Source organism: Malania oleifera, chromosome 3 (genome assembly GCF_029873635.1).
Source record: "Malania oleifera isolate guangnan ecotype guangnan chromosome 3, ASM2987363v1, whole genome shotgun sequence".
Classification (NCBI taxonomy): Eukaryota; Viridiplantae; Streptophyta; class Magnoliopsida; order Santalales; family Ximeniaceae; genus Malania; species Malania oleifera.
Genome location: NC_080419.1, coordinates 15,147,389 through 15,160,380, shown reverse-complemented (window position 1 = coordinate 15,160,380; position 12,992 = coordinate 15,147,389). Strand labels below are relative to the sequence as shown.

Sequence of the window (12,992 nt, the reverse complement as noted above, 5' to 3'; positions counted from 1 at the left end):
CCTACGTTTCGTCCCGAGTCTTAAAGACCATCTTGAGATCAAAGCATGAATTGATGAAACAGGGGCAGTTGAAGAGAATGACAGTCATCTAAGCTGGGAAATCAACGTTACATGACTTTTGAATACTGGCATGAATTTTTCCTATGATAGCATTGAAACATGGTAAGACACTTATTTTGTGCAAATGGCCTTTTGATTTAGCAAGTTGATGTCAGAGTTGCATAATCATTCCTTGTTCCTTAAAAAAAAAAAAAAAGGAACCCTTCTTATTCTTTAGAGCATTAAAAAAGGATGGATAGTCAAAGAGTTTCAGAATCACCAGAAACTTCTATAAAGAAGATCCTTGTGGAGAAAGAGCAGCAAATGTTATGTCAAGTTCAAAAGGAATCCAACAATAGGGTCAAGATCGGTGGCAGATGAATTTAACTGGGGCAAATTCCGAGTTGAGTCTCAGTAGGTCCCATTCAAGCACTTTCTTATCGGATTGGAATAGGAAATCAGAGTCAAGATCAGTTGTAGGTCCATTCAACTGGGGCAGATTTTGTGATTTTTGAGCTGAGTCGATCACTTTCATGACTGGATGAATAAAGAAGATTAAAGCCAAGATCAGTTACAGATCCATTCAAATATGGCGAGTTTCATGTGGAAACCAAAGATGAGGTCATTGACCACAAGTGCATTGGGAGAAAAGATTCATGCATTGTCATGCATTACCCCAAATTTCATGCATTGTCATACATTTCATGCATTACCTAAATTTCATATATTGCCATGCATTCCATGCATTACCATACATCTTATGCATTGCCATGCATTAACCTATATTGCACACATTACCACACATCTCATGCATTGTCATGCATTTCATGTATTACCATGCATCTCATGCATTGCCATGCATTCCATGCATTACCATACATCTCATGTATTGCCATGTATTTCATGCATCACTTAAATTTCATGCGTTGCCATGCAATTCATGCATTGCCTGCATTACATGCATTGTCATTCATTGCATGCATTACCTACATTTCATGTATTACCATACATCTTATGCATCGCCCTGCATTGCATGCATTGTCATGCATTTCATGTATTACCATGCATCTTATGCATTGTCATGCATTTCACGCATTACCATACATTTCATGCATCGCTATTGTGCGTTTCATACATTACACAAAAAATAAGAATGCATACATATAATCACAAGTTAGTAACATGCATATTAAGTTAGCAACATGCATACAGCAGCATATCATTGCATTCTAGCATCACAAGCAGCAATAGAGCACCCTTCACACTTGTCTTGAGCTTTCAAATGATTATTTGACATCCTTGATGGAGAGATTCTTGTTGTGTTTAAATATGAGCTGGGTAACTGACCTCAAGCACACATTGATTTACTTGGAAAACTAGGGCAAGTTGACCCCAGACATACGTTGATTTATTTTGAACTGGGGCAACAAATACCAAAGACAGGGGGATTCATTCATTGACATTCAGACTTTACCCCAAGTGCATTCTCCAAATAGAGTAACAACTTTCAAAACTTTGCTTACACACCTTGTTACTTGTTGAGATGGCTGGATCATCGTATCCCTACGGCTCGGATTCTTACATTTGAAGCAAGCCATCATTGTGTCCCATGGCTGGATCATCGTGTCCCTACGGCTCGGATTCTTACATTCGAAGCAAGCCATCATTGTGTCCCATGGCTAGATCATCGTGTCCCTACGGCTCGGATTCTTACATTCGAAGCAAGCCATCATTGTGTCCCATGGCTGGATCATCGTGTCCCTACGGCTCGGATTCTTACATTCGAAGCAAGCCATCATTGTGTCCCATGGCTGGATCATCGTGTCCCTACGGCTCGGATTCTTACATTCGAAGCAAGCCATCATTGTGTCCCATGGCTGGATCATCGTGTCCCTACGGCTCGGATTCTTACATTCGAAGCAAGCCATCATTGTGTCCCATGGCTGGATCATCGTGTCCCTACGGCTCGGATTCTTACATTCGAAGCAAGCCATCATTGTGTCCCATGGCTGGATCATCGTGTCCCTACGGCTCGGATTCTTACATTCGAAGCAAGCCATCATTGTGTCCCATGGCTAGATCATCGTGTCCCTACGGCTCGGATTCTTACATTCGAAGCAAGCCATCATTGTGTCCCATGGCTGGATCATCGTGTCCCTACGGCTCGGATTCTTACATTCGAAGCAAGCCATCATTGTGTCCCATGGCTGAATCATCGTGTCCCTACGGCTCGGATTCTTACATTCGAAGCAAGCCATCATTGTGTCCCATGGCTGGATCATCGTGTCCCTACGGCTCGGATTCTTACATTCGAAGCAAGCCATCATTGTGTCCCATGGCTAGATCATCGTGTCCCTACGGCTCGGATTCTTACATTCGAAGCAAGCCATCATTGTGTCCCATGGCTGGATCATCGTGTCCCTACGGCTCGGATTCTTACATTCGAAGCAAGCCATCATTGTGTCCCATGGCTGGATCATCGTGTCCCTACGGCTCGAATTTTTACATTCGAAGCAAGCCATCATTGTGTCCCATGGCTGGATCATCGTGTCCCTACGGCTCGGATTCTTACATTCGAAACAAGCCATCATTGTGTCCCATGGCTGGATCATCGTGTCCCTACGGCTCGGATTCTTACATTCGAAGCAAGCCATCATTGTGTTCCATGGCTGGATCATCGTGTCCCTACGGCTCGGATTCTTACATTCGAAGCAAGCCATCATTGTACTTTGGCGCTCGAGTTCTCAAACCCAGTGCAAGTCATCCTCATGTGCTTTGGCGCTCGGGTTCTCAAACCCAGTGCAAGTCATTCTCATGTACTTTGGCGCTCGGGTTCTCAAACTCAGTGCAAGTCATCCTCATGTACTTTGGCGCTCGGGTTCTCAAACCCAGTGCAAGTCATTCTCATGTGCTTTGGCGCTCGGGTTCTCAAACCCAGTGCAAGTCATTCTCGTGTGCTTTGGCGCTCGGGTTCTCAAACCCAGGGCAAGTCATTCTCATGTGCTTTGGCGCTCGGGTTCTCAAACCCAGGGCAAGTCATTCTCATGTGCTTTGGCGCTCGGGTTCTCAAACCCAGCGCAAGTCATTCTCATGTGCTTTGGCGCTCGGGTTCTCAAACCCAGCGCAAGTCATTCTCATATGCTTTGGCGCTCGGGTTCTCAAACCCAGCGCAAGTCATTCTCATGTGCTTTGGCGCTCGGGTTCTCAAACCCAGCGCAAGTCATTCTCATGTGCTTTGGCGCTCGGGTTAGAGAACCCAGTGCAAGTCATTCTCATGTGCTTTGGCGCTCGGGTTCTCAAACCCAGTGCAAGTCATTCTCATGTGCTTTGGCGCTCGGATTCTCAAACTCAGTGCAAGTCATTCTTATGTACTTTGTCGCTCGGGTTCTCAAACCCAGTGCAAGTCATTCTCATATACTTTGGCGCTCGGGTTCTCGAAACCAGTGCAAAGTAGTATCATTGTACTTTGGCGCTCGGGTTCTCAAACCCAGTGCAAGTCACTCTCACATACTTTGGCATTCAGATTCTTACATTTAGTGCAAATTATCCTTGATTGGCAAAAGCAAACAATACCTGATTGAAAAGCCCAGACAGTTGCATGGCTTGGCTAAAATAGGTGTCTTTTATCTTTGCAGGCTTGTTACTACAAAAAACGTATAAGAGTTCCTACCGTTACATTGAAGCAACAAAGCCTACAAAGAGGGGCAGTTGTAGACACCCTATTTTTGCCCTAACCAAATAGAACAAGGGGTTCCCTTATTGTTTTATTATTATTAGTATTTTTATTATTATTAGTATTATTATTATTACCTTTATTTTTATTTTTACTTCTATCTATATTATTATTTATTTTCATTATCATTAATATTATTTTTATCATTATTATTTTTAGTACCTTTATTATCATTATTATTATTACTATTATTTATTTATCCTGTTATTATTATTATTATTATTATTATCATTATTTATTTTTGTTATTATTATTTTTGTTAACATTTTTAGTATTTATTATTATTATTTTACTATCATTATTATTATTTTTATATTATTATTTATTTATTTATTTGTTTTTATTACTATTATTATTATTTTGCTATCATTATTATTTTTTATACTATTATTATTTATTTATGAATTTTTGTTATTACTATTTTGCTATTATTATTATTTTGCTATACTTATTATTATTATTATTATTATTATTATTATTATTTATTATTATTATTATTATTATTATTATTATTATTATTATTATTATTATTATTATTATTATTATTATTTCCTTATAACCATAATAGTAGTATATATTATTTCCAAAAAAAGAAAAAAATACCAAAAACTGAAAAAGGAATTTTTTTTTTTAGGGTTTTTTTTTCAAAATTATTTTTATAAGAGGAGGCTGCGCACAGCAAAAGGAGAGAGGGGCCAAAACAGAAAATAAAAAGAAAACCCTACCTTGGTTCTTTTGGCTCCGGCCGATCTTCATTCTCCCTCTCCATCTCCCAGCCACACCCTCGCGTAACCGAACTTCCGAGCCTAACTCTGGTAATGTAGACCGATTCTACCCCTAACGGGGGTAGTAATCATGTGTTCTAACCGCACTAAAGGTTAGTGGCGACTCTGACATCCATGTTTTTCCTGAAAATTTAAAAATGATTTTTATTTCGCCGCTCGGGGCACACGCGCTCCCGGGACGCCGCGACAGTGCACGCATAGGCATGCGTATGCATGCATGCATGAATAATGACATGATGTAAGGCTTGGACTGGAATACTTATGTCATGTGTGCATGAATGGACAATGACCTACGTTATGATGTCATGGGTGACATCGGAATGCATGAGGTGGGTTGCAGGCACGCAGGCGTATAAGTATGTGATTATGTGCATTACATACATGTACATGTGTGTACACGTGCATGTGTGCATGTGCATGAATGTGAATGTATGTGTATGTGCGACTACATGCATGCATGCGTGGGTATATGAATGCATATGTATGTGTATGTGTGTATATGAGGCATGTGTACATGTGCGGGCATGGACATGTGAGTGTATATGAATGAATGCATGCATGTGACTGTGTGAAATTGTATGCATGTATATGTGTGTATGTGGACGTGGGTGTATATGAATGCATGTGTGCATGTGACTGTGTGAACTTGCATGTATGTGCAATGAATGTGAATGTGCGCATATGTCCAACTGCATGCTTGCCTGCATGGGTGTGCGAACACATGTGTATGTGAGTGCATGAATGTGTGTAAATGACATGTGCAACATGTGTGTGCATAAAGGTGGGTAAAGGACATAATACACAGGTAAGTAAATGTTAGTATGCAAGTTAGCATGTGTTAGTATGCAAGTTAGAGTGCAAGAAAATAAACGTTAGTATACAAGAAAGTAAAGGTTAGTATACAGGAAGTTAAATATTTGTATATAGAAAATTAAGAGTTAGTATACAGGAATTTAAAAGTTAGTATACAGAAAATTAAAAGTTAGTATACAGGAATTTAAAAGTAAGTATACAGAAAATTAAAAGTTAGTATACAGGAATTTAAAAGTTAGTATACTGAAATTTAAATGTTAGTATACAAAATTTTAAAGGTTAATATACAAGAATTTAAAAGTTAGTATACTAGGATTTAAATGTTAGAGTGCAGGAAATTAAATGTTAGCATGAGTTAGTAAATGCATGAGTTAGGGTTAGTATGATGCAAATAAAGAAGTAAGAATGTTAGTTAAAGTTAGTAAATTAGCATGTGAGGGTGTGTGAAAAAGTGTGTGAATAGTGGATGTAATGGCGAGTGAGCAGTGTGTGTTGATGTGAGTGAGTGGTGTGTGTAGTGATGTTGGGTTAGTGAGTTGCGAAAAGCCACAAGGGACTTATGTCAAACACTTGGTGTGCATTGCTAATAGTGTGTGTGATGTTGTGTTCAAACAGTGTGTGGAGTATGAGTGAATATGTTCAAACAGTGTATGTGGATTAATGGGTTGGCAGTGTGTGTGTTGTGTAAGATAGAGGAACATTAGTGTGTGTTCTAGTGTGTGCTTGTGCAAGTGTGAGTGAGCAAGCATATGTGTGTGTGTGTGTAGCATGCAATGAGGTGAGTGTGCGTGTAGTAGTGGGTGCCACTGTGTGTGTGGTGTGTGAACAATGTGTGTGTAATGGTGTGTGCAAGCTGTGTTTTCATTCAGACATTCTCACAAACACCTTATGACCCTGCCAACACAACCCACCATTAGCAAGAGTCCCATTGAAAAACCATGAAATGTAAGAGGGCAAGATGGAGAGCACACCAAGAGAATGGGATCTGCGAAGGGTGACTAGCAATGGTGGCTTCGGTGGTGCCAGGAGAGACCCAAGAGGTGTGGCTGGGGACAACGGAGCTCGGGTGTGTCTGCAGGTGCTGCTGGTTCAATGGCGCTTAGATAAGGATGCAGCTTCGGCTGGTGGTGCTGGAATGGAGCAGAGGAATGGGGGCAGTGGGAAGGAGGTTCGAGGTTGTGGATGTGTTGGTACCGAGAGGTTGGTGGGAGAGATTGAGGGGGTCAACCTTGTGCTCGGGACTGTGGGTGGTATGGAGAAGAGAGAGAGTTGTGAGGTGGTTGTGAGAGTGTATGGTGGCTGCTGTTAGTGATGGTCGTGAAAAAGATGATAGGGGAGATGAGTGCCTAAGAGTGATTGGGAGTAGATGGAGGATGGTGGTATGTTGCGGGTTGGGGTTGCTACGGGGTTCGGAGCAGGTGGTTGTGGGCGTCAGGTAATGCTGGTTTGGTGGCTGATCTGGTGCCTGAGAGGTGGTTGTCTGGTGGAGTAAAGGGGCAACGAGATGGTCTGGATCTGCTGGCTGGATCTAGTGAAGGTTGCGAATGGTGGTCGAGGGTTTGATAGGGAGCTGCTGCTGGTGTTGGAGTGGCCGTGGGTGGTGGTGGTTATGGTGGCTTGGCTGGGTGGCGCTATGAAGGTCTGGTGTTGGAGGTGCTGCTAGTGCGAATGGGGATGGAGGAAGAGGATGGTGAGAGCACATGGTCGTGGGCAGTTTTCTGTGCCCAGGTGGCTATGTGGGAGAGGTTGAGTAGGTAGGGAGGCTCAACTAGAGGGTAAAACCCAGGGAAAGGGAAAGGGAGATATGAGGGAAAAGAAAGAGATGGCTGGAGGCTAGTTTTGCTGCTCGAGTTTCTGGTGGGGATTAAGGAGAGCGAGGAGATAGGGGCCATTCTGGGAGAATGGGCGAGCTTCTGGAGATATCAGCGTTGGTGGAGAAAACAGGAAAAAGAAAAGAAAAATAAAAAATCTTAAAAGAAAATGCCCCACCCCCCTGTGTGTGTGCGTGAAACGGCCTTAAAGGTCGTTTTTGTTTTTTTCTTTTATTTTTTTCCTTTTTTTGTTTTGTTTTTGAAAATAATAATAATAATAATAATAATAATAATAATAATAATAATATACTACTTAACATAATAATACTAGTACTAAAAATGAAAATAATAATAATGATAATAAAAATATACTACTATTTAGGATTTTTATATTTTTTTAACGACCCTTGTCTTTTCCAAAAAGAGAGACTTGGCTGGAAGTTTAAACTTGATTTCTGGGAAGTCAAAGGAGGACACAGACTCCATTTTCTTAAGATACCCGAAATTTGGTCAAAACGAACCGGGACTCGGTAAAAATGACCGAACTCATCGAAAACGAACCGAAACTCGGTAGAGGCGCCGAGACTCGAAAAAAAGATCGGAATCACTGAAAACAAACCGAAACTTGATAGAGGCACCGAGACTTAGAAAAAATAACCGGACTCACTGAAAACAAAACTGGGGCTCGGCAATGACGACCGGACTCATTGAAAACGAACAGAAATTTGGTAAAAACAACTGGACTCACTAAAAACAAAACCGAAACTTGGTAGAGGCACCAAGACTCGGTAAAAACAAATAGACTCACTGGAGATGAAATGGAACTCGGCAATGACACTGAGATTCCACAAAAATGGATCGGGACTCATTGAAGACAAAACAGGACTCGATGAAGACAACCCGGGACTCGATTGATAAATTGGGAATCGGAAAAACATACTAAGACTCAACTGAAACTCCGAGACTCACAAAGGACAAATCAGGACTTGGTAGACACATCGGGACTCGATTGAAATTCCGAGGTTCATGGAAGACAACACGGGACTCAATGGACACACCGGGACTCGATGAAAACAAACCAAGATTCGGCAAGCACAACGAGACTCATTGAAAATGAACCGAGACTCGATTAGGTCTCTCAGAAGGGTTCTCCAATTTTCGGGACGTGAAGTCAACTTTATGTTTCGGGTCTTCTTTAGGGTAGCCTGATTAAAATTGGGGTGTCGACAACTAATATACTCCAAGATAATGTTTACAAAAAGACAAGTTGAGTTGCCTAATATATATAATGCTCAAAAACAGTTGGACTTTCATATAATTATTTATAATTATCAGTATTTATGTGTTCAATTATTTTAATAAAATATTAACACTTTAACCATTATTATTTCATAAATTAATTCAATTATTATCTACAATTACAAAAAGTATTGTTATATGATTGAATCAATAGGGGGCATCCTTCTGCATTAATATATGCTAATAAAATTTAAACATAAAAGTTTATAATCATTATGCTAGTAAAGCTTTGTTTTATCACATAAAATTTTGCCTTCTAATGCTAACACTTTTAATTCACAGGAATAATGTATATGCACATGCTCAGAGAGATGTTTAGGATTTGATAGATAACTAAAAGAGGACAACTAAGAAATCATTCGAATTCTTTTCGTTAAACACACATCACATTCTTTCTTTAGTGTTCAATATTACTTCATGTGACTTAATATGATGTGCATATTTGTCTTATGTAAACAACAATGAAGCGAGGTTCATTATACTAAGTATCATATAATGACTATTAACGTTATTGTAAAAATGTCCATAATAGCTTGATTAATTATGGCATCAAGCAAAAGAGTTATATTACTATATATATGTGAGCTTACCCTCTAACCACATATATAATAATAATAATTATTATAATTATTATTATTATTATTATTATTATTATTATTACAAGAGTATAGCAACCATTAATAAAGGAGTCTTTCTTTTTGGCCAGTTTAAGAAAGAAAGAAAAGCAAAGAGAGGCAAACCCATCAGCATGCCTTTGCCTAAATACTATTTTATATTACCAAGATAAGCCCATAAACTTAACCAAATTCAGACATTAATTCTAAATCAGAGGATTGAGAGAATCAGGAACCCCTACTTTCGGTTGACCAATTAATTACATATTTTTACACGGGGACAGTCCTTTTTATTAAAATAATAAATAGAAACTTTTAAGCTTCTTCTTTCTTTCTGTCTTTTTTTTTTTTTTTTTTCCTTTCTCTTCATCTAGTGGTCACATTTGCGGGAAGAGGCACTGGGTGCTGCTTGTAATTGGTAAATCTAGCAAGAAACCATTTACTTTGCATGCATCAGTGGTATATATTTTGTGGGAACCACCTTAAGAAGGATGAATTAGGAAATGACTTAGAGAGTTTTGGTTTTCAACCACTTTTGCTTTTTTATGAAAAATAAATATAAAATACAATGCTTTCAGCTTTATAAGGGCAGGAGAGATTGTGAACACAGCCTTACCTTTACTTAAAAGATTACTTTCTTGGACTTGACCACCATTAATTAATCCAAGACTCGCCCTTAAAATTTTATATTTTGATCAAAAGGTATGTCTCACCGTGGATGGTGAGAGTTCGCTTTATGAGTCAGCGGAGACCGTGAATGGTGAAAGTTCTCTATGAGCCAACGGGAATCATGGATGGTAATGGAGATGTGTCCCGGAAGTCGGGTTAGTCGAATGTCCAACTGATGCACGGAAGCCGTGTCTGCATTTTGAACTTTACCTGATCAGCGAGACCTAAGGGGAGGACGTTGATCCGTAAGTTTGATATCGCACCAGGGGGTCCAAAGGATTTGTTGGTGGCTGGAGTTTCTATATAATAAAAAATAATAATTGAAGATCGACCATTCATATTGCCGATCAACATGATGCTTCAAATCATATGAAAAAATTTTAGAAGATCTTAGGCTAGCAAATACTATGGTAGTACAAGCTGTAATATTTGATATTCGATTTTATTTTGACATAGATATTGATTTAAGTGTGTTTTTTCTTTTAATAATATTCTACATTCGGATCGAAAAACAAGTCTCATATATTTGCGTATAGGCGTTGACATAGTATGTGAGAAAGCAAAATCATAAAAATATTTTCCGTACCACCCCCAATTAGACAAAATTTTCCTTTTGTACGTTTTTTTCTAGCTTGCTCCTCGAGAGTCAAAACAACAGGAATTTAGCATTAATCTTGATATGGTTGGTCCCTTTGAACGTAGCTCTAGCTAGCTAGGTAACCGCGTACAAATATATTACATGCAAGTTGGCATGGCACCATTGTTATATATGATGCACACGCATGCATGATTAATTTCACATATGCTTTTACAGGTGTCAGTCTTATGTGGCTCCAAGCTTGAGGCGGGGTCGGAGCGACTTGCATGGACTCTTCCCCTACACCCATACCCATACCCCTATATATATATATATATATAAATACCCCCCCAAGCCCCCCATCCCTAATGGCAGCGTGCACATTCCACGTTCAGACTTCAGTACTATATGCTTGTAATTTTATCATTTTCTCTCCCAAATATTCTTGTCCCACAGGTGTAATCATTTGTACATCTTAAGCAAAAATTACTGCCAATATCGAAAGCCCATTTTCCATTTACCTAAAATTTGCTCATTCCTTTACTTCATTCCTTTACAGTACAGCCACTTTCTTCAAATTTTCCCGAGAAATCTTGTGTTTGTCTTCTGGGTTTTCCCTCTTCACCCCGCGCCGCCGCATCTGTGGTATATATATATATATATATATATATATATATATACACACACACACACGTTGAAGGGTATGTGCTATGCACTAAATACTAATCGTGTTTTTTGTTTTTTGTTTTTTTTTTTTGGAGATATCAAGATAGCGGGTGTTTGAATTTTGTGTGGCTTGTATTACATGCACATGTTTATGTAAATCTATCTAACCTATTTATAGATGGATATGGACAGGTTAGATATGTAGTTATTTACCCATTTAGCTCCTTCAATTCAATATATTCCTAGGCTTCAATTTCAGTTTCAAATTCCCTGATTAATCTTTTCTTCTCTGTACCTTTTTCTTCTCTCGTCAGCAGGTTAATTAGTTCATCATGAGGATCGCCTTGTCTGCCTGCAAGCCAGCAGAGCCCCTGCTGAGCTTCACCACCGGCGCCGGCGGGTTCAATATGGGCACATGCAATTTCAATCCCCGGAATTGGAAAGAAAAAGTCGTGATCGTGATAGGAGCCACCGGCACTGGAAAATCCAGGCTCTCCATTGACTTGGCCACCCGTTTCTCGGCCGAGGTCGTCAACTCCGACAAAATGCAAGCCTACAGGGGCCTCGACATCGCCACCAACAAGGTCACCGCCGACGAGTGCCGCGGCGTCCCCCACCACCTCCTCGGCTTCGTGGACCCCAACGCCGACTTCTCCGCCGCCGAATTCCGCCGTCACGCGTCCCTCGCCGTGGACTCCATCGCCGCCCGGGAACGCCTACCCATCATCGCCGGCGGCTCCAACTCCTACGTCGAAGCTCTCGTCAACGACGACCTCGAGTTCCGGTCCAAGTACGAGTTCTGCTTCCTGTGCGTCTATGTCGCACTGCCCGTGCTCTACTCCTTCGTGTCCAACCGGGTCGACCGGATGGTCCAATCCGGTTTGGTTGACGAAGTTCGGGGAATGTTCGACCCAGAAGCGGACTACACACGGGGGATCCGGCGCGCGATCGGAGTGCCAGAGCTGGACCCCTTTTTCCGGGCCGAAGGTTCCGCTGCTGAGGAGACGCGCGCGAAGCTTCTACAAGACGCCATTAGGGAAATCAAGGAGAATAATTGTAAGCTGGCGTATCGGCAACTACATAAGATTCGTCGACTGGACAACCTGTTGGGCCACAAAATGCACCGCCTCGACGCGACGGACGTGTTTCTGAAACGCGGCGTAGAAGCGGCGGAGGCATGGGAGAGGCTTATTTTGCGGCCGAGCACCGCGATTCTAAATCGGTTTTTGTCCGGTGAAAGCTCGTTTCTATCCCACGAAGACTGCTTGGCCACCGCCCTTGTGCCACCGATGGCTGCACCAGCAGCAGTGGCTGCCACTTTTGGATGAAAAGCGGGACCCGCGCAATCTACCAGGAGGGCAATAAATGGTGCCACGTGGCAATCACTTTTCAATTTTTTATGCTATATTTCAGAAAATAGGATAAATTAGAGCAGAATATAATACAAAATTATGGATCCTTTTTAATTTTTTAAAATTTGTATTCAAGTATACTTTTAGTCGCACATAAGTGTGGACACCATAGCCCCATGCATGGATGGGGGTGCACGCTTATATGTTAGTAAGAAACTCTTGAAAGATTGATCCCTTCGAGTAAAATTATATTTATATTACAGCTGAAAGCATGGAATTTAAGTTTTGAATTTAGTTTTTTTTTTAAATTTGAGAAAGTCTAATATAAATTTATACAAGTAAGTACTTAATGGTTGAAGATAAGTAATGATTTTTTTTTTCAAAGTATATATTATTTCAAATTGATGATTAGAGTCCTATATTTCCAAACATAGCATGGTATGTTTTAAAAGTGGCTTCAAGTATATTTGTAAAAAAATATTGATAGAAGGCACCTGAAATCACTTTTGAAATAGTTTTTGTAACTTTTAACTCGTATTACAAAATTATTTCATCAAAACAATTCAGATAAAAAAGTAAATTATTGAAGTTAAATGCCAGACAATTACTTCCCCTCCTTTAGCTATATTAAAAT

General features: G+C 40.3%; 1 protein-coding gene across 2 annotated transcripts; it reads left to right on the top strand.

Annotated features, from left to right (window-relative positions):
* Positions 1-10,701: 10,701 nt before the first annotated feature.
* On the top strand, positions 10,702-12,640 carry LOC131150210 (adenylate isopentenyltransferase 5, chloroplastic-like). Of its 2 annotated transcripts, none has more exons than XM_058100808.1 (2): positions 10,702-11,041; positions 11,324-12,640. In XM_058100808.1, exon 2 carries the CDS (start codon positions 11,339-11,341, stop codon positions 12,332-12,334), a length of 996 nt encoding a protein of 331 aa, XP_057956791.1. In that variant the 5' UTR covers positions 10,702-11,041; positions 11,324-11,338; the 3' UTR covers positions 12,335-12,640. The 2 variants fall into 2 exon arrangements, with proteins under 2 accessions (XP_057956791.1, XP_057956792.1); XM_058100809.1 differs by having other exon boundaries at positions 10,709-11,198.
* The last annotated feature ends 352 nt before the right edge of the window (positions 12,641-12,992 follow it).